This window comes from Myxocyprinus asiaticus, chromosome 11 (assembly GCF_019703515.2).
Source record: "Myxocyprinus asiaticus isolate MX2 ecotype Aquarium Trade chromosome 11, UBuf_Myxa_2, whole genome shotgun sequence".
NCBI classification, from domain to species: Eukaryota; Metazoa; Chordata; class Actinopteri; order Cypriniformes; family Catostomidae; genus Myxocyprinus; species Myxocyprinus asiaticus.
Window position 1 is genome coordinate 22,173,826 of NC_059354.1, and position 21,639 is coordinate 22,195,464.

Consider the following 21,639-nt stretch of genomic DNA (forward strand, 5'->3'; position numbering starts at 1 on the left):
TTTTGGTCAAATACAAGCTATTTTTATGTTGTAAAAATGTCCAACGTGCATCAAATAGTTGCTGATATACATAAATGAATATGACTTAAACGGTAAGAGCTAACAATTAGCTGTATATAGAAAAATGAATAAAACCTGTCATTCACTACAGAAACCATACTCTCCTCTGCCATGTTTTTTTAATTTATTTATTTATACATTTTTTAATCCCCTTTTCTCCCAATTTGGAATGCCCAATTCCCACTACTTAGTAGGTCCTCATGGTGGCACAGTAACTCACCTCAATCCAGATGGCGGAGGACAAGTCTCAGTTGCCTCCGCTTCCGAGACAGTCAGTCCACGCATCTTATCACGTGGCTTGCTGTGCATGACACCACGGAGACTCATAGCATGTGCAGGCTCATGCTGCTCTCCCTGCGATCCACACACAACTTACCACGCGCCCCACTGAGAGCGAGAACCCTAATCGCAACCACGAGGAGGTTACCCCATGTGACTCTACCCTCCCTAGCAACCGGGCCAATTTGGTTGCTTAGGAGACCTGGCTGGAGTCACTCAGAACACCCTGGATTCGAACTCACGACTCCAAGTGTGGTAGTCAGCGTCAATACTCACTGAGCCACCCAGGCCCCAGCTCTCCTCTGCCATGATAAAAGTGTAGGACTCCTCCCATCTCAGAAACTCAGGTATCAAAATTATCTCAGAGTTTTCCAGTCATAATTACGACTTGAATGGTCATTCATGTGCAACTTCTGAGTGGGAAACTCGTATTTATGATAATTCCAATAGCACATGAAGGCAGCATTATTCACGCTAGTGCCATCTATGATTTTTAATGGGAATGGAAACGAGGCTGTGAGGGATAGACTTACAGTCTCTTCAATGGCACAAACAGTTTAAAGCTGTATAAAGCTCCTAGATCCAGGGGTGTAAAGTACTTGAGTAGTTATACTTCATTACTATACTTATGTATTATTTTTGGGGATTTTAACTTTACTCGAATGCAATTTAAACTGAATACTTGTACTTTTACTTAATTGCATTTTCAAAGAAAAAAGTCATTTTTACTCCTTACAATTTTATTTACACTTGAAAATTACTTGTTACATTTTTGCAGATCATTTTCTTCCATCTTACCTTACAGAGCCCATATTATGCTAATTTACAGGTTCATAATTTTATTTTGGGGGTCTACTAGAATAGGTTTACATGCTTTAATGTTCAAAAAACACATTATTTTTCTCATACTGTACATTTCTTTTCCCTGCTCTTCATACTCTGGCCGAAACGCTCTGATTTACCTTCTGTCCCTTTAAAGCACTGAAAAGCCCAGTCTGCTCTGATTGGTCAGCTGGCCTAGTCTGTTGTGATAGTTCAACCGCATAGCGAGTTTCAGCTCCAGAGTCTTCCTGAGCAGCTGTAAACACTATTGTATCTATGGTAACAGTGGCATCAATTTATGCCATACCAGTTTGAGTCCGCGTCCCATAATGTAAGTTTGGAAGAACAAGCTGATTGTCCTGAACCACCTTCGCAAGCACGACTTGAGCAGAACGTTTCACAGTGGTAAGTTTATATCAGAGCCGTAACCAGGGTTTGAAAATTAGGGAGGTCCAAAGTGAGGTGTCAAGGCTTTTACCAAAATTACACCTACAAACGCAACATATTCTGTACAGAAAAATTAAATATAAAAATTAAAGGACAGAAACCAATAATAATACTGAAATTATTTTTTAATCTCAATTGCAGTTAACAATATTAATACAGAATTTTTGTCACATAGAAATGCACATTTGACAATAAAGCATTGATTTTGAGTTGGGCAGCAAAATTTACTCATATTAACTACAGAAAAATCAGCAAAAGTTAATTAACAACTAATTTATCTAGGGCTACACTACCGGTCAAAAGTTTTGAAACACTTGACTGAAATGTTTCTCATGATCTTAAAGTGTATGCTTAAATGTTTGAAATTAGTTTTGTAGATAAAAATATAGTTGTGCCACCATATTAATTTATTTCATTATAAAACTAAAATTTAATTTTAAAAATATTTTTTAGAAATTGATGACTTGGACCAAATAATAAAGAAAAGCAGCCAATAAGTGCCCAACATAGATGAGAACTCCTTCAGTACTGTTTAAAAAGCATCCCAGGGTGATACCTCCAGAAGTTGGTTGAGAAAATGTCAAGAGTACATTTCTGCAAATTCTATGCAAAGGGTGACTACCTTGAAGATGCTAAAATATAACACAGTTTTGATTTATTTTGGATTTTGTTTAGTCACAACATAATTCCCATAGTTCCATTTATGTTATTCCATAGTTTTGATGACTTTACTATTATTCTAAAATGTTTCAAAACTTTTGACCGGTAGTGTATGTTAACTCCTTTACATATTAATATTATCCAAAACAATCAGTTGTTTTCCTTTTGCCAGACTCTTAATTATTTAAAGGTGCACTCAGTAATTTTCCCCTTTTAGACCACTCACATCAGATGAGGACTCTAGTCATATCAGTGACATTATAAAAGCTGTTTTATTCTACATGGGGGCTGCCATTTTAGAATCACATGACCACCTGAATACTACTCGTTTAAACTCAGTAACCATCTTGTTATTGGACACTTTCACTCTTGGATTAAATTAATCATGGTTGAATGTGAACAATGAATTTCTATAATGGCATCTGTAACTGATAACTATTGATTTTGAATGATGCAGCATCCACACCACAAGGTGTCACTGTAAGTCCAAGATGACATGAGCAAAATGTTACCTTTTTCAATTAAAGTTCATTAGAACTGAACATATTTACAAAGGAGAAAAAGTCATAACTTCATCCTTAATTAATGAGTGTCCAGGCTTTAAAGCTTTTTAGTTAAATTCTGCTTTGTAGTTGCCTTTGACAATTTACCATTGTCCGTGCATTGCATCCAGATTTTAACTATGGTATTAGTAAGATCATGATAATCACAGGTAAAAAAAAAAAAAAATCACCATGGTTAGATGTAATTATGATTTGTAAAAAATGTAACAAAATTTAAAAAATCTATGGAATTTGTAATGAAAAACAATATCCTAAACACATGTAGAAATAATAAAAACAACCTCCATAAAAGTGACTTTTATTACCCTAATATACAATATTTAAAATTTTTGTAGGCTAATAATATTAACATTTATTATAAATACACTATTTCTGGCAAAATACCATAGTTACTACTACAGTTAATGTTACTACGGTAACTGTCAGGTATATTTCTATAAGGGTCCTGATTTGTGGAATGAAAAGTCTGTACTTACCATTGTGAATGGAACAATGTTTTCCTGTTTACCTTGTCACTGTAGTTTAATGTAACAGGCTGTTTAATCTTGTTTCAGCTAGCTTCAGCGCAGACCCTTTAAGTGTCTCATATCAGATGGGTTTATAACAAAGAATTCTTTGTCAGATTCATATGGGTCACACGCAACTCGCACTGTGTTAACCTCGGGACAGCATGCCGCAAGCAGTCCCGTTTTTACTCTGCTCTGCCCAGCAAATGCGCTGCGCAGCTTCAGGTAGTGCCATTTCGTCACACTCTTGTAGTATTTGCGGACACTAAAGAATCCAGCCAACTGTCTAAACTAAATTATACATGCATGCAGACACTCAAAAGAGTTTTCAACCGATTATTTTTTTTTTTGTTCAGTTGTACATAGTATCAAAATTTATTTTTGAATAGGAAAAATGTACCTAGGTCTGGACCTCCGTGACCTCATAGGTGGTTACGGCCATGGTTTTAAATTAGTAGCATTCTTACAAGTACACTGTTGATTATTGTGAACCTAACAAAGCTTCAAATAAAAGACACGTAGAGCATCTAAATTAGTCATCTTTTGCTGGAATGGGTGTAGCCGAACTTTTGTCGCCAGAGCTATGAACGGAGAACAGAGGCTTACTCCTCTTTATTGAGCAAGTTAGCTGTGGACTACCGATAGCAGCCGTAACATTACAGCTTGTAATTATATAATTATATAAGACTCTTGAGATCAACCATTTTGTTACACAGTTTTAGGTAAAAGCCGGCCCACAGCTGAATAGAAAACCCTTACCAAAACAATAACATTACATAGCAAGTTAGCCGAGCACTACCGTGGATTGCAGACGTAAAAAGACCGTTATAATAAATCCATCTCCACATTTGATCACTATTCATGATAGTAAGAACGACAAACAATCTGCATAATTCTACACAATTATATTTAAAAGTGAGCCCGCAGCTGATTAACAAAACTATTTCAACACAATAACATTAGCTAGCAGGTTAGCAGAGGCCTACAGCTGTGCACTGGGTGTACAGCTGTACACCATAGCTACAACACAAAACTCCACCTTTGAACTCTTGGTAGCAGATAAATCCACAAATAATCAAACATACTTACAGGTTGTGATCCTGAATTGCCAGATTGTCCCAACAAAGTGGGAATTGCACCTTTCAGGGGTAACCGACTTGAAAATCCGGCATTGTTTGTGGTTGTACTGCTGAGGAATAGTGGTAAAAATCAATTTTAACCACTGATACTTCAATTCGTCTGACTTTGGAAGTCCAAACAAAGAGGTTTTGCTTTCACAGTGAAGAAAACAGTTTATTCTCGACATGGAGACAACACTAACCTAACTCATCCTGGCCTCGGCTATAACTATGTTTGTTTGAGGGTGGGCCAAAATTAGCCCTTAGAAGGGCATTATGCAAATGTATTACATAGTGATGTAGATACTTTACGGAAGAAATGGCTGGACTACAAATAGCCCATTTCTTGTAGTTCTTGAGCAGTGTTGTCTGTGGGAGAGAATTACTCCTTTTTGCGTGGACTTTGTGCTTTGTAACTTTGCAGACCTTTTACATGCACAAAGAGCTATGTTACACACTAAAGGAAAGGTAAAATCCCAAAAAACATAATAGGGCCTCTTTAATACAGACAAACCAATCGATCTGCACTGCTGCCCAGTTTAAGTTAAATGTTATTTAGTCTGCCAATTAGATCCTTTTTAACATAAAATGTAATTGGCCACAACATGGTCAGTGGTCATTGAGAAGCGACATCACGTCTCACTACAGCGCACAGCACCTTGACCTGTGCCTGAGAAATTACAACAATCACTGGCAGAAGAAGATGGATGAACATGACTCAGCTGCGGGCACAGTCCAAGCTCATTCACCAGAGCAAGAGCACACGTGACCCTACTAGGGCTGAGCAAACATTTATTTGAACATTGAACATGTTGAACATTTATTATGCTTATTATACTGGTTCTTTCGGACAGTTCGTTTCAATGAACCGGTTAAAAAAAAACGATTCATCAGTTCATTTACGTCATCGCCTAATGACCTCACTGTACATAAAGCTAATATGCTGGCGTCATAGAATACATGCTCAAACACATTCAATACAGCCATATGTAAACGCATATTGCTGATTATTACATTTTATTTAATTAAGTTATAATAATAAGGGTGTTTATTGTCATCAGTGTTTCATTCAGTGATCTTACAACACATCCTACATTAAAGTTTTGCATCTAAAGCACCCAATACTGACACTGATATACAAACGTGGATGTTTTACACATGTCTAAAGCGTATATAGTGATTAAACTAGTCTTAATCAGCTCACCTTTTTTTACAGAAACCATGATCCAGCTCATCACAACTTCAAATATAATCTGCATGCACAATATTCAGTAGTAAAATTTGTTTACATCTCTCGACTGAAATGTTTCGCCTCCTCATTTAAGTCCTTTCACGCATGCCCATCAGCTGCTCACTGATCAGCAGTTCTCAGTATTATGTTCGAAAGAGGCGATTCTCAGTTCAGTGTACTGGTGACTCGCAAACTGCTGTGATCGACTCAATGTACTGTTGACTCGAGAGCTGCTGTCTTCGGATCAGTGTACTGTTGACTTGCGAACTGCTGTGATGGACACAATGTACAATTTTGACTCGAGAGCTGCTGTCCTCGGATCAGTGTACTGTTGACTCACGAACTGCTTTGAGTGACTCAATATACTATTTTGACTCGAGAGCTGCTGTTCTCGGATCAGTGTACTGTTGACTCGCGAACTGCTTTGAGTGACTCAGTGTACTATTTTGACTCGAGAGCTGCTGTTCTCGGATCAGTGTACTGTTGACTCCCGAACTGCTTTGAGTGACTCAGTGTACTGTTGACTCGAGAACTGCTGTGATCGACTCAATGTACTGTTGACATGAGAGCTGCTGTCCTCGGATCAGTGTACTGTTGACTCACGAACTGCTGTGAGTGACTCAGTGTACTATTTTGACTCGAGAGCTGCTGTTCTCGGATCAGTGTACTGTTGACTCGCGAACTGCTGTGATCGACTCAATGTACTGTTGACATGAGAGCTGCTGTCCTCGGATCAGTGTACTGTTGACTCGCAAACTGCTTTGAGTGACTCAGTGTACTATTTTGACTCGAGAGCTGCTGTCCTCGGATCAGTGTACTGTTGACTCGAGAGCTGTAGACTGGATCATCTTAATATGTTTATAAAACGGTAATACAATCAAGTCATAAACATATTTCCAGTATGTTTTATTTGTTATACTTTCTGCTGTTCAGCAAAATTCAGAAACAGACAATTCACCCCTTAATCACATGCATGCTCAGCATCCCAAAGAGGCAATTCTCGGTTCAGTGTACTGTTGACTCGAGAACTGTTGCGACCTGAGCGTTCAATCAGATTTGTGAACTAGCTGGAGTGGTTCATTGCAAAGAAGAGTTGGCAAAAGCAGATATCACCAGTTCTAGGAACATATTACTCCCGGTTATCAGCTCATTTTGATTTGGAGTGTCAGGCACATCTGAGAGACAGGTTAAGAGAGAGTAACTTGTGGATCAGTGTTGACTCGAGACGTGAACTGTTTCAAATGATTCAGTCTGATTTGGTGAACTGGTTCAACTCGTTCACTAAAAAGAACCGGTTCAAAAGAACGATTTGATCACGAACTGGAAATCACTACTCAATCGATTCTTAAAAGCCATGGATCGTGCAACCCTCCACAACAACGAGTGGAAATCACTCGCATTTGCAACCAAATTTTGCGCTATATGACTAAAAATTTATCTATTTGGTAACTGGCTGGTAAATGTTTAGATTTCACTCACCAGTGATTATTCAGAAATTACATTTATGCATTTGGCAGACGCTTTTATCCAAAACAACTTACAGTGCACTTATTACAGGGACAATCCCCCTGGAGCAACCTGGAGTTAAGTGCCTTGCTCAAGGACACAATGGTGATGGCTTATGTGCTTTAGCCCACTATGCCACCACCACACACTTTAGCAGCGAGATCCTTTCACTGTGTGTTGAGATTAAAAGTTGTTCCATGTAATGTGTGTCCAAAGACGAGATCCTTGCAACTGATTTGTCAATAAATAATGTCTCTTTTAATATACTTTCTGTTCTTTGCAGTCATTTGTTGATCAAAAACAAAAAATAAATAAATATTTCATTCTAATCACTCATAGCACAGATGAGATAAAGCCGTTTGTGTCTCTTATTAACTTTTGCTCATTTACAGTCGCTCTTAACAGAAATGCTGGGTTTCCTTAAAGAGACAATACCGGTTTTTAGCACGTGTTCAACAACTCGATGTTAATACCTGTGAATAGTACAAATTATGCAATTAAACAATAAACATGTAACAAAATATAATATACGCAATATAGTATCATATTTGTTTATTAAATACATTGATTTGTTCAGTTTTAAAAAGCAAAAGCAAAAGCATGTTTAAAAAGCAAAAGCATGTGACAAATGGTGAAAAACGAATAAAATATAATTAGAAAAAAATATATATTTTCGTAATGTACCTAGTTAGAAGGTCTCCTGTATAATTCACAGCATTAGCTGAGAGGGAATTTATTTCATTTATAAGCAAAAGGGACATTGTAACTGAAATATACCCATATGCATCGATATCAAGAGCTTGTGAATTGGAATCGAATTGGGAAATCCCAGCCCTCGGCCCTACTTTAGTGAATTATTTTCCTTTAGTGGAGTTATTAAGGATTCATACAAGATGAAATGTCTCCCTTGTCTCCCACTCACCTAGGAAATATTCAAAAATTCACCATCAAAGCTGTTTTCATTCTTGCTATGTTACTTTTACTTTTTTAATACTTAAGTACAATTTAATGTGGTACTTTTTAACTTTCATTCAAGTATGTTTCTGGCTAGATACTTTGACTTTTCGTCAGTGAGGAAGGACCCCCACAGAGACACTCAATGATGATGAGGTCGCTCCACCAGACGGGTGGGTGATAGCGTTCTCGCCTAGGGTGCCAAAATAGTCGGAAACGGCTCTGCACATATGCCAGGAGTATTCGGCTGGTCATGTGATACTAAAATGGCAGCCCCCATGAGGGAACCCTCTCCAATGTAGAAGAAAACAGCTTTTATATGGTTATGGTATGACTTCATCTCATGTGATTGGTTATGATTTTATACATATGTTTTAGAATTACTATTCATTTATTTAGGAGTAAAACTTTTTTAATGAGAAAAAAATATTGAGTGCACCTTTAAATGAAAGGCTTAACCAAATTATATAATAAACAATCACATGTGAATTTATGAAAATGTTAAGGAAAAAATGGGGCAAAAAAGATTCAATATTCAATACCATATAGTGAATTACATAATTTATAAGGGGGCATCAGAGCCAAAAGTGCCCATGAACTCATTGGCCTGAAGTGCTGCTTAATCCCAGAATGCAGTGCCTCGCGCGTCACTGAAGAACGACCATGATGGCGGCGGTCGGTGCACCAGAAGTGATTTCACAGCTGGAAAGCGCTGCCAAAGTTTTAATGGTGAGCAATTCGCCGCTGTTTTCACGTGCCTGATTGTCTGCTATTCAGTCAGTTGTGGGGATTCGTTCTGAGGGTGTCTAGCTCTTCATCTGTTAACGTGGAAAGTGTCGATAAGCGCAGAGCGGTGCGTGGCGCAGTGCTCGCCTCTCTCCATCCCGAACAGCCACCATCACCTTCATCACCTTCCCTTAAATCACTACACGCGTGACAGTGTCTGTGGTTATAATGATCACTGGTAGCTTAGGTTATGTTTCTCAGAGGCCTAGTTTGAGCATACAGCCTCGTGAAAGCACACCGGATGAGCTGAAATTTCTCCCATCAGCTGGTGTAGTAACACTGTTGAGTCAACCGTGTTCGCGGGTGTTTTGCTCAAGCACATGTTTTTGAAAGATTTCAGGGAACCAAAAACAGGCGAGAAACTTTTAGTTTGGTTTACATCTTAGACCTGATACTTAAGTTGTTACATTATAAGAGTTGAATGGCGAGCTAGCTGAAAGTTGAGAGCAGTAGTGTGATCATGACGATGATGATGATGGCTTGTGATATTCACTGATGTTATAAACATATTGGCTCTGTCTCAACCTGGTTACTTGCCTAGACAACATTTTAAGTGCTCGAAGACAGAATAACATGAACTTGGTGCTGAATTGAGCCACTTTGTGTGCTTGTAAAGTTGTTACATGGGCACGTCAAGTCACTTTTCAGAAGTGCTTAATACGAGGCTTTAAGACTAAAAAAACTATGAGTTATTGGCCTTGTTATTATTTGCTTCTTGATCTTTAACCCAGATTTTGAATCAGATTAGCTGTGGTAGTCTGTGAATCTTTTAGTCCATCTCCAGTGTTATGATCTTAATTTCTCGTATGAAAACATTTAGTGGTATTGAAGACTATTGGTCTACCAATATAAGTTTTACAATAGCCAGTACTGATATTTGAAGAGTAGAATGGCTGATGCCCGATAAAATACTGATATACAACATTATGCTGTTGCCTATACTGTTATATAGCCTACATAGTACAGTTTAATTTGAGCAAATTAGATGTACACAACTGCTGAGGTAAAATCCTGGCTGTTATTGTTTTATTACAAATATGAAGTCTGACTTTGCCATTTATTTCTTGTGTTGATCACTTATGAAAAATAGTTTAACACTGTTTACTTTCTAACATGGTAACACTTTACAGTAAGTTTCCATTTGTTAAAGCTACACTGTCACTTTTTTTGTGTGTTAAAAAATAACAAAATATTATTAACGAGAGAGTGCAACAAAAATCTTACAAACCATGTCTTTACCCAAATACACTTTGATAAACCTATAATAATGATTTATATTTTAGAGCTGTTGGGACAGATTTAGCGGGAAATTGCATACATACATCAGTCGCCCTTGTGTGTTTACGTCATATCCATACACAGAGAAAATAAGATCCGGCTACTGTAGCGCATGTGTAGGAGTAGCTGAAGCTGAAAGTTTGTTGACACAACGAACGAGAAAAATTGACCATGGATCATTCAAAACAGAAAACCTCCAGGGAATCACTTTGTAAAAAACTAAGAAACCCCGAACAGAGCAGAGTCTACAAGCAAAAAGGGAAAGCGACAGAGTCCGTAATAAAACTCAAATCAACATCGGCATGGTTTTTCAGAGGTGGCGACAACTGAAAGGATTTAAAAGTGACTTTTTTCTTACTCAACAGGTAAGATATTTTATTGATATGGTTTATGTATAGTTGTGTAATCACACACACACACGTCTGAAAGTGTAATAATTATACTGTAATCGGTGCAGAACTTTTCACTTGCTTGCACACGTGTATTTTTCTTTATAACGGCAATAATTTATATAAATAAATCCTTTTGTCCTAGGATGCCAAGGACATGTGAGTCTTGAAATGATGTTGACCACAGGTTGTTTAACAATGACAATCTATAAATTAGTTACTACCGTGGTCTATTTGGCCAGAATATCCTGCAGTTATAAAATCTTTACAACGTTTGACCTTATCAGACTATTAATCATTATGTCTAATGTTAACGAACGTTGCCTAACTTTTGTAAAGTCATTTATTTCAAAACATCAATGTTTCCAATAAGTCAAAACAACAGCATAAGATATGGCACTTACCTGCTCAGATGACATGTTTTCGGATATCCGTCTTTTCCTTTCTTTCGTTATTTATTTGTCCATTTGCTCTGATAAGATGTCCTGTATCCATGTGTACACCGGTGCCTCGAGCCACATTTATCTGTGCAGAGGAGCAGAGCCGAAGCACAACCAAAACAATGTTCTTCCGCATGACACATGCAGTTTTATTTTTTTAACTGCTAGAGGACCAAAAGTTACATAGTGTAGCTTTAATATTAGTTCATGCAGTAGGTATCATAAACAAGCAATGAACAATATTTTTTTAAAGCATTTATTAATCTTTGTTAAAGCTGCACTATGGAACTTTGTGCTCTATTTTCACACAATAACATTGTAAACTAAAAACATAAAACGAGGAGTCGATGATGGGAATGAAATATAGACTACTTTATTAAACAGGAAAATAATATGCAGAAATATGCAATATAAAAATGACTATGTTTAATCATTTCTTTAGCAGTAAAGTTATAATAGATAGATGGTTACACTAAACAAATGAATGTGTATGTGCTATCAGTACATTTTAAACAACTTGAGATGATTGTACATTGTAAACAGACAAACTATCTAAAAAAAAAAAGACAAGTGATAGCTTGTGCATTTCTGCGACTGGGGCAAAGAAATGAGAAAACAGTGGCACACACTCTTAGAGAATCTGGAAACTACAGCATTGTTATAAAATTCTCAGAAGTCATGAATATTAGTAAACATGTTACAGTAACTTCTTCACAGGACAACGTGACACATCGCGATCGGTTAACACACAAGTATTGTCTGAATCGTACAAGCATGACAAGCAATATAAGCTTTGTTGGGCCTCATGTATTCAGATAGAAGACAAAGGCAGGCCTAACAGTCATAAAAAACATTCCTCAAGCCCCCTCCTTCTAAGTCAGATGTTGTACTGATAAAAATCGCGCCAAAATCAAACAAAGGGAGTCCAAAACAGACTACAAATCCATGAAGCCTTGCCCACTAAAGGATCGAGCACTCAACTCCTATTGGATGAGGCACACAACAGAACGTCCCTCAAACATGACATCATCAGGAGTTGAAATAATTCTGAAATGCTTCCAAAGTTGCTTCCGGCGACTTCGTTCACCGAATACGGACGTAGCTTTTTGCTGCTCTCCGGTGCAGCCTCGTGGCATAAGGAAGTAATGTCCGACTTGAAACTGTAGCCATACAATCTCCATCTCGCTGGACGAGTTGAGATTACTCTGTGTTCAACCGAACACTCTAACGGATCCGAAGGAGACCGCCGAGCAATTCGCATCTTCATCCGTTGGCCTACAGAAGTGAAGAGATTAAAGATTTCTCTTCCATCTTCAATCAAGTTGATATTTTTGAGTTCTCCGCCAGCCTGCCGACAATCAACAGCCGTACCGCCCGCCGACAGCGCGAGGAAACGGCCTCCCGTCATCACACGAGCCTCAAGGAACCGGGTCAAAGTTGAAGGACGGAGGAAAACACATTCTACCTGTGTCCTCATGCGATTCAAGTAAGAGGTTACGTCTGGGCAGAGATAGAATATTATAGTGTGTTATTCTTGTGTTTCAAGGTTTTTTGCTTGTACAGTTTACGGACCGCCATGTCCGCTCATTATTAATACTCAGGGTATTAATTATCACTAATTTGTTTTGCTGTATTGTGGTCCAACCAAATTGGACTGTTGTGCATTTTCGCCATCGCAGGTGAGACAGCAACTGAGTTCATCCATTAAAGAGTCAAATAACAAGGGACTTTTACGAGCCCCGCTCGTAAAACCGCGTCTCTGAGTGATGAACACAGCTGTTTTCTCTCCAGCTATCGCGAAATCAGCTTTCGGGCTGTCACTTAATCATCTCTCTCTCTCTCTCTCTCTCTCCCTCACTAACCACACTGACACACACACACACACCTTATGTGTTATAGGATTATTTTTATTTCCATATCTAATCATATCACTGTTTAGTTTGTAGTTGTAAGTCGGAAGTTTATTGACTGCATTGTATTAATTATTAATTGATATTACTGCATAAATAAACTTTGTTTATATTACAAAGAGAAGTGTTTTGGTTTGTTTTGCATACGCCTGTGTCGTGCTGACGGGATGTCAGTGCTCGGATTCAAACCTTCATTCATTGTTTTTTATTCGAAAATCGATATTCGTCGGATGTCGATTTTCCTAAGAAAACAATCTAATATTGAGACTGTTTTAATATTCGGTTATTAGTCCCTGATTTCAGGGTGGTGCCCCGTCAATGTTAATCCTTATTAATATTCTATTGATTTTTGATAATTGATAATTATCTTTGATTGAATTTGAATGATCAATAAGCTAGTGTTAATTGTAATTAATGTTTCATCGATGTTAACAATTAACGATTATCTTTGATAAGTGTTGATTTTAAAGGATTAAAAAAGCTAACATTGATTCTCATCAATGTTCTATTGATTTTTGTAATTAATAATTATCTTTGATAATTATTAATTATTGCTAATAACCAAACTTGCTCCTAAACGTAGCACACTACATTTACTGGAGTCCCATATGAGGTTTTAATGAGTTAGATCCAATTAATTAATTTAAATATTGATTAATAACTACAGAAATAATTACCAATTATTTCTGATAGTAACACTGATCTAAACAACCAGTAAAGCCCTACAGCTTCAACAACCCTACCAGACAAAATATACAAGCATTATAGCAAGTAAAGAACTTGCCAAACAGTTAACAAATAAACATCCATCCAGACTGCAGCAATGCTGTCCTGAATAGCGTAGTCTCTCCAGCCGGAACATGTGACAGTCGGTGGTACTTTTCTGTTTTTATGGACATGATGTAAGGATGAATGAAATAAGCATGCAATTTCATGCCAAATCCAACTCGACAGCTCAAAATATAAATAATTTTTGTAGGCTTACCGTAGTGAAATCAGGTAAGGTAAGGACATTGTTTTTTTTTTTTTATGTACTCAATCAATAATGCCATTTTTTTTTTTTTTAAACCAAAAAATCTTCCACAGTCCAGCTTTAATGTTAGTTAATACAAATACATTTGTTCCTTGTTAGTTCATGTTAGTTCATGGTGCATTAACTAATGTTAACAAATGCAACTTATGATTAAAAAAAATTGTTGAATTTAACATAAACCCTGATTAATAAATGCTGAAAAAGTATTGTTCATTGTTAGTTAATGTTAACTAATGTTGTTAACAAATGGAACCTTATTGTAAAGTGTTACCACTGAAGTAAAAGAGTTCTCTGAAATTAATGTTCAGTTGTGCTCAAAAGTTTGCATACCCTGGCAGAAATTGTGAAATTTTGGTATTGATTTTGAAAATATGACTGATCATGCAAAAAAACGTTTTTTTATTTTATTTAAGGATAGTGATCACATGAAGCCATTTATCATCACATAGTTGTTTGGCTCCTTTTTAAATCATACTTATAACAGAAATCACCCAAAAGGCCCTGATCAAAAGTTTACATACCCTTGAATGTTTGGCCTTGTTACAGACACACAAGATGACGCACACAGGTTTAAATGGCAATTAAAGGTTAATTTCCCACACCTGTGGCTTTTTAAATTGCAATTAGTGTCTGTGTATAAATAGTCAATGTGTTTGTTAGCTCTCACGTGGATGCACTGAGCAGGCTACATACTGAGCCATGGGGAGCAGAAAAGAACTGTCAAAAGACCTGCGTAACAAGGTAATGGAACTTCATAAAGATGGAAAAGGATATAAAAAGATATCCAAAGCCTTGAAAATGCCAGTCAGTGCTGTTCAATCACTTAAGAAGTGGAAAATTCGGGGATCTCTTGATACCAAGCCAAGGTCAGGTAGACCAAGAAAGATTTCAGCCACAACTGCCAGAAGAATTGTTCGGGATACAAAGAAAAACCCACAGGTAACCTCAGGAGAAATACAGGCTGCTCTGGAAAAAGACGGTGTGGTTGTTTCAAGGAGCACAATACGACGATACTTGAACAAAAATGAGCTGCATGGTGGAGTTGCCAGAAAGAAGCCTTTACTGCCCCAATGCCACAAAAAAGTCTGGTTACAATATGCCAGACAACACCTTGACATGCTTCACAGCTTCTGGCACACAGTAATTTGGAGTGACGAGACCAAAATAGAGCTTTATGGTCACAACCATAAGCGCCATGTTTGGAGAGGTGTCAACAAGGCCTATAGTGAAAAGAATACCATCCCCACTGTGAAGCATGGTGGTGGCTCACTGATGTTTTGGGGGTGTGTGAGCTCTAAAGGCACGGGGAATCTTGTGAAAATTGATGGCAAGATGAATGCAGCATGTTATCAGAAAATACTGACAGACAATTTGCATTCTTCTGCACGAAAGCTGCACATGGGATGCTCTTGGACTTTCCAGCACGACAATGACCCTAAGCACAAGGCCAAGTTGACCCTCCAGTGGTTACAGCAGAAAAAGGTGAAGGTTCTGGAGTGGCCATCACAGTCTCCTGACCTTAATATCATCGAGCCACTCTGGGGAGATCTCAAACGTGCGGTTCATGCAAGACAACCAAAGACTTTGCATGACCTGGAGGCATTTTGCCAAGACGAATGGGCAGCTGTACCACCTGCAAGAATTTGGGGCCTCATAGACAACTATTACAAAAGACTGCACACTGTCATTGATGCTAAAGGGGGCAATACACGGTATTAAGAACTAAGGGTATGCAGACTTTTGAACAGGGGTCATTTAATTGTTTTCTTTGTTGCCATGTTTTGTTTTATGATTGTGCCATTCTGTTATAACCTGCAGTTGAATATGAATCCCATAAGAAATAAAAGAAATGTGTTTTGCCTGCTCACTCATGTTTTCTTTAAAAATGGTACATATATTACCAATTCTCCAAGGGTATGCAAACTTTTGAGCACAACTGTAATGCTTTATTCAGTTTGTTAGTTACCTCTTCATTCAAAGAAAAATAATTGAGTGCTCTAATGTTAAGGCATTTTGTTTGGATCAGTGTCTACTGGTAAGAATAAATTCCCTCTGTATTCCATGATTTTTACAGGCCGACTTGCTATAGGTTGTTGGCAGTTTTGAAACACTAGAGCTGCATTTACATGGACCCTAGTAATCGGTTTGTGATCAGACTGGTAGAACAGTCTGAATAAAGAAGTCTTATGTAACCACGTCAGTTGGAATTAATTGGCCAAATCTGATATAAACTTTATTCGTATTGTAAGGGGTGGTGTAAATCTTTTATAATCCCTTCGAGAAGAAAATATTTTTCATGTAAACGCTTGATCAGATTGCTTTCTGAAACTGGGACTTTGTACGCATGTACATAACTGACGCAGTAATGGTGTCATGATGATGAGGGAATGCTGAAGACATGTGACCAATACAAGGTTGAAAAGTCACACACTACTGACCTATTATATTTTAAAGCTAGATGTTTTTTATTGTTGCTGGATAGTAAGTAGACTGTATATTTGAACGTTTTTAAAAAATTTTTTTTTACATTTATTTGTGAAGTATTGTTTATCAAAACCAGAAGACTTCGTGTGACATTGTATCCGCATTCGTTTTGTTGTCCGAAATAATCTCACATGCACAAAGTCTAGCGTGACCGCCCCTTCAGCTTTCTTGAGAACGTGTGAAGATGAACCGCGTCTCAAGCGCTCTGATGTGCTCGCCGTTTACAGAGGCTCACTCCAAACTCCCGTGAAAATATAATTGAGGTATAAACTTATCAAACAAACTTTAATAGTAGACTCAAAGCGCTCCAGTTTCACCTTGATTTAACGGCTATGTAATGGCGAATGTCCATGGTCATTACGGATTCATTCACGCATTGTTAAATGGCGCCCCTTCAAACGGCGAGGAAATGCTGTATAATCGTGCAGTGTAAGCATGTCACAAGATCAATTCAGATTTGATGCTTTTGACATAAAGGTGCACATCAACCCGATCACTTTATTTAGCGTTCATGTAAACAGTACATTCGGAATCATTGATCGGATAGATTTAATACCGATAAAAAAATAAATAAAAAAAGTGTCCATGTAAACGCAGTTACTGTAGTCTTTTAGCCTGCAGGGTCTGTTTCTAACTCAACCTATTGTGTTGTAGAGTTTTTTATGATATCTTATTTGTTTCCTAACATCAATCAACATAGGTCTGCTAAAAACGCTTTTTTTTTCTACCATTGGATTCCATCTTAAAAAGTGCCATTGCCATATAGGCCTTAGGTATTATATTACATATGTCAGTACATGTAGTTGCAGACCTATCAGTAGCCCAATATAAAGTAATTATTTATAGTTTAAATCTTCTAAAAGCAAATTATTATTATTATTTATTTATTTATTTATTTATTTTATTATTATTTTTTTTCTCTACATTCAGCTAGGGCTGGGTGATTTATTGAATTTTATTTTCAGTTACGATTTTTGCTTCCAACGATTATGAAAACAAGATAATCGAGATAAAATGATTATTGTGCTGCATTTCATTTCGCAATGAAACACTCGCATTATATCTTTAAAGCATCCTTTATTAAAGTTCAAATAATAAGGAAGCGGGTTATGAAAATAAACTCAGAATCTGGCATTTCTCTGTACGTTTAGCGTCTGTGAGTTGCGTGAAGTGACCAGGGAAGAGATTTAATCTTCTTTCGGCTGATGCACACTCTGGTGCGGGGATGCTCGTCACTTGCACACGTTTGCTGCAGCTAGATTATAACGTGATGGCTCGTGACATAGTGAATCATAATTTATGTGTCACGTTCACTGTATGTATCTTATTTTTAAGAAATTCGGCGATGCGCAGCTCTCGTAAAAAGAGAAAGTTTGTTTTTTGTGAGTTAAAGATGGATTGAAGTGAACATAAATGTGAGAGAATTTATTCTTAGCCCATAATACACTGGAACAAAATACATTTTTGATTTGCTTGTTTTCCAAAATAATATCTAAAACTCCTTTAAAACAACATACATTTACTTTAGGAGCTATACTGCAGAAGACATTTTTTTTAATCAGAATGTTGAATACAATGTTTAATCAGAGTTCAACGTTAACTCTTGTCCGGGACAAGTGGATTTTTGAAGGGGCAAGTGAAAGATAATTTTACTTGCCTGACTGGACAAGCAGACTGATTAAATCTATATTTGTGATAGCCTAGGTCTGTGTCACTTATTAGAAAGTTCATATTCTTACTCTGGTGTTGAAAATAATCCAGAGCATGTAAATTTATAATTCGCTAGTGATCTAGTAACAGCTGCGCCCTGTTTGATTGACAGGCGGCGTATGTGTGTGTGCTGAACATGCACATGTTCCGAAAATGCTCACGCTAATGCACGCCTGAACGGTCCGATACATTTCAAAATTCCTGTCTTGGTGAGGTATTCATGTAAACAGAGATTGATGTCTAAAGTGAACATAAACAGCAGAGAAAAAAGCAGATTTGTATTAAAATGTCGGGCTTGTCAGTATAAATGTAAGCTAATAGACCTGCTGTTGTCTAGTGTGTATTATAATAATCAAACAACCATAACAAGAAAATGAGAAAACACACTGCTCTTGATTGGGTAACTTTAGTACTAGAGCCTGACCGATATGGGATTTTTTTAGACCGCTACCAATTTTAGAGGGGGAAAATTCACTGATTACCGATATGGTGGTCGATATAGTTAATTTTTTAGCTGGAATGAAAACAGACCTTTTCTATGTGGATTTTTCACTGATTTTGCACTGATATGACTGTGCAAAGGTACTCAGAAGGCTGCTTTCTTAAATAGTTTTATCAAAGAACATTTGACATTATTATTATACATTGTCAACAAATTCTAGAAATGAATGCTGAGAAAATAAAGAATAAATAAAAATAAAATAAATAGCTAAATAAACATCAGTACTGTTTAGTATCAGTCAAATGCTGACCATTAAAATAAAGAATAAATAAAAAATACAATAAATATCTAAAAAAAACTTCAGTACTGTTTAGTGTCAGTTAAATGCTGACCATTTAAATAAAGAATCAATAAAAATAAAATAAATAGCCAAATAAACATCAGTACTGTTTAGTATCAGTCAAATGCTGACTATTTTAATACTGCCAGTAAATTAGAGGCAGGTTGTAAAACAAGAAGCATTTACACCTGCTGAGTCAAGAGATAAACAGCGGCAGCGGTGTTACACCGTATTCTGCTATTCAAGTTCAGGGGACACTTTCAACGGTGGAAAACCAGACTTTTAAATATTATATTTTATAAATGCAATGACTGGAATTGGTATAATTTTTGCCATAATCAAGCAGCCCTACATTCAGCTAGTCTGAAGCGTGACAAGTTCACAGCTGGACTGAGTAGATGATTTCTTATGAAGTCAGAAGGCTGTTGGTTTTGTCATGTGTTTTTTCCAGCTAGCTGAAAGGTCAGACTGTTACAGTGGAGATCAGATATTTTTTTGTTGTTGTGGAGCTTTGTTCATCAGTCACACTCTCTAATGCCACTGCAGTCATACTTATGCAGACTAATCCAAAAAGGTTGCTAGTTAGTGTAGAAGGGATGGGGGAACAAATCCAGGGTTTTTCCTCCATAGAGAATTACTAGGCGGCTGCCTCCGTCAAATTTTGTGCCACCTCCGGCAGTCTACAAAACTCTGGCGGGTGTCTTCATGGAAAACACTAACAAGCGTTGCACTCGGTGGATTGTTATTTGTAACTGCAAATCTCGGCAGTAATAAAAAAAAAAATTTGTTGTCGAATAGTCATGAGATAACATATAAAACTATAACGATGACACGTGAGACGAGAGGAGCGCTGCAGCTCGAGTGTCTGATAGAAACACAGATCACAGCTTGGCGATATCTTTATTTCATCCTTAATGGAAGTTCATATAATACAGGAGCGTGACATGTAAATAAGCACAAACTCCAAAACTGTCATTCTCTGTGCGGTCAGAGCCCCTCAACCAGTCGCGGAAGTGACCCAATCTGAGCGGGAGTCGAGACCGGGAGAGATTTAAAGTTCCGCTGGCTGATGCGCACTCTAACATGGAGACGCTCGTCTCTCACCCCCGCTGTCTGCAGCTCGCATGTTGCATCATTGATGAGATCATCATGATAAGATCAATCTTACGTGAAAAATAACACAAATGACAACAACAATAAAATGTGTGTGTGTGTGTGTGTAATATATATATATATATATATATATATATATATATATATATATATATATATACACACACACACACACACACACACACACACACACACACACACACACACACACATATATATATATATATATATATATATATATATATATATATATATATATATATTATACAGGTGCATCTCAATAAATTAGAATGTCGTGGAAAAGTTCATTTATTCCAGTAATTCAACTCAAATTGTGAAACTCGTGTATTAAATAAATTCAATGCACACAGACTGAAGTAGTTTAAGTCTTTGGTTCTTTTAATTGTGATGATTTTGACTCACATTTAACAAAAACCCACCAATTCACTATCTCAAAAAATTAGAATACATCATAAGACCAATAAAAAAAACATTTTTAGTGAATTGTTGGCCTTCTGGAAAGTATGTTCATTTACTGTATATGTACTCAATACTTGGTAGGGGCTCCTTTTGCTTTAATTACTGCCTCAATTCGGCGTGGCATGGAGGTGATCAGTTTGTGGCACTGCTGAGGTGGTATGGAAGCCCAGGTTTCTTTGACAGTGGCCTTCAGCTCATCTGCATTTTTTGGTCTCTTGTTTCTCATTTTCCTCTTGACAATACCCCATAGATTCTCTATGGGGTTCAGGTCTGGTGAGTTTGCTGGCCAGTCAAGCACACCAACACCATGGTCATTTAACCAACTTTTGGTGCTTTTGGCAGTGTGGGCAGGTGACAAATCCTGCTGGAAAATGAAATCAGCATCTTTAAAAAGCTGGTCAGCAGAAGGAAGCATGAAGTGCTCCAAAATTTCTTGGTAAACGGGTGCAGTGACTTTGGTTTTCAAAAAACACAATGGACCAACACCAGCAGATGACATTGCACCCCAAATCATCACAGACTGTGGAAACTTAACACTGGACTTCAAGCAGCTTGGGCTATGAGCTTCTCCACCCTTCCTCCAGACTCTAGGACCTTGGTTTCCAAATGAAATACAAAACTTGCTCTCATCTGAAAAGAGGACTTTGGACCACTGGGCAACAGTCCAGTTCTTCTTCTCCTTAGCCCAGGTAAGACGCCTCTGACGTTGTCTGTGGTTCAGGAGTGGCTTAACAAGAGGAATACGACAACTGTAGCCAAATTCCTTGACACGTCTGTGTGTGGTGACTCTTGATGCCTTGACCCCAGCCTCAGTCCATTCCTTGTGAAGTTCACCCAAATTCTTGAATCGATTTTGCTTGACAATCATAAGGCTGTGGTTCTCTCGGTTGGTTGTGCATCTTTTTCTTCCACACTTTTTCCTTCCACTCAACTTTCTGTTAACATGCTTGGGGCAGTGGTAGCTCAGCGGTTAAGGCTCTGGGTTACTGATCAGAAGGTCAGGGGTTCAAGCCCCAGCACTGCCAAGATGCCACTGTTGGGCCCTTGAGCAAGGCCCTTGACCCTATCTGCTCCAGGGGCGCTGTATC

At 37.6% G+C, this 21,639-nt stretch overlaps 1 protein-coding gene across 6 annotated transcripts in view; it reads left to right on the forward strand.

The window, feature by feature from the left end:
* Window positions 1-8,785: 8,785 nt before the first annotated feature.
* The window catches only part of xpo4 (exportin 4), a 61,159-nt gene continuing 48,305 nt past the window's right edge, over window positions 8,786-21,639 (forward strand). For 4 of the 6 annotated variants that reach the window (XM_051711210.1, XM_051711214.1, XM_051711212.1 and 1 more), the window contains exon 1: window positions 8,786-8,875. In XM_051711210.1, the coding sequence (XP_051567170.1) occupies window positions 8,810-8,875 (66 nt within the window). In that variant the 5' untranslated portion in view covers window positions 8,786-8,809. Of the gene's footprint in view, window positions 8,876-10,219; window positions 10,576-21,639 lie in introns of those variants that run through there. The other 2 variants (XM_051711211.1, XM_051711213.1) reach the window with 2 other exon arrangements.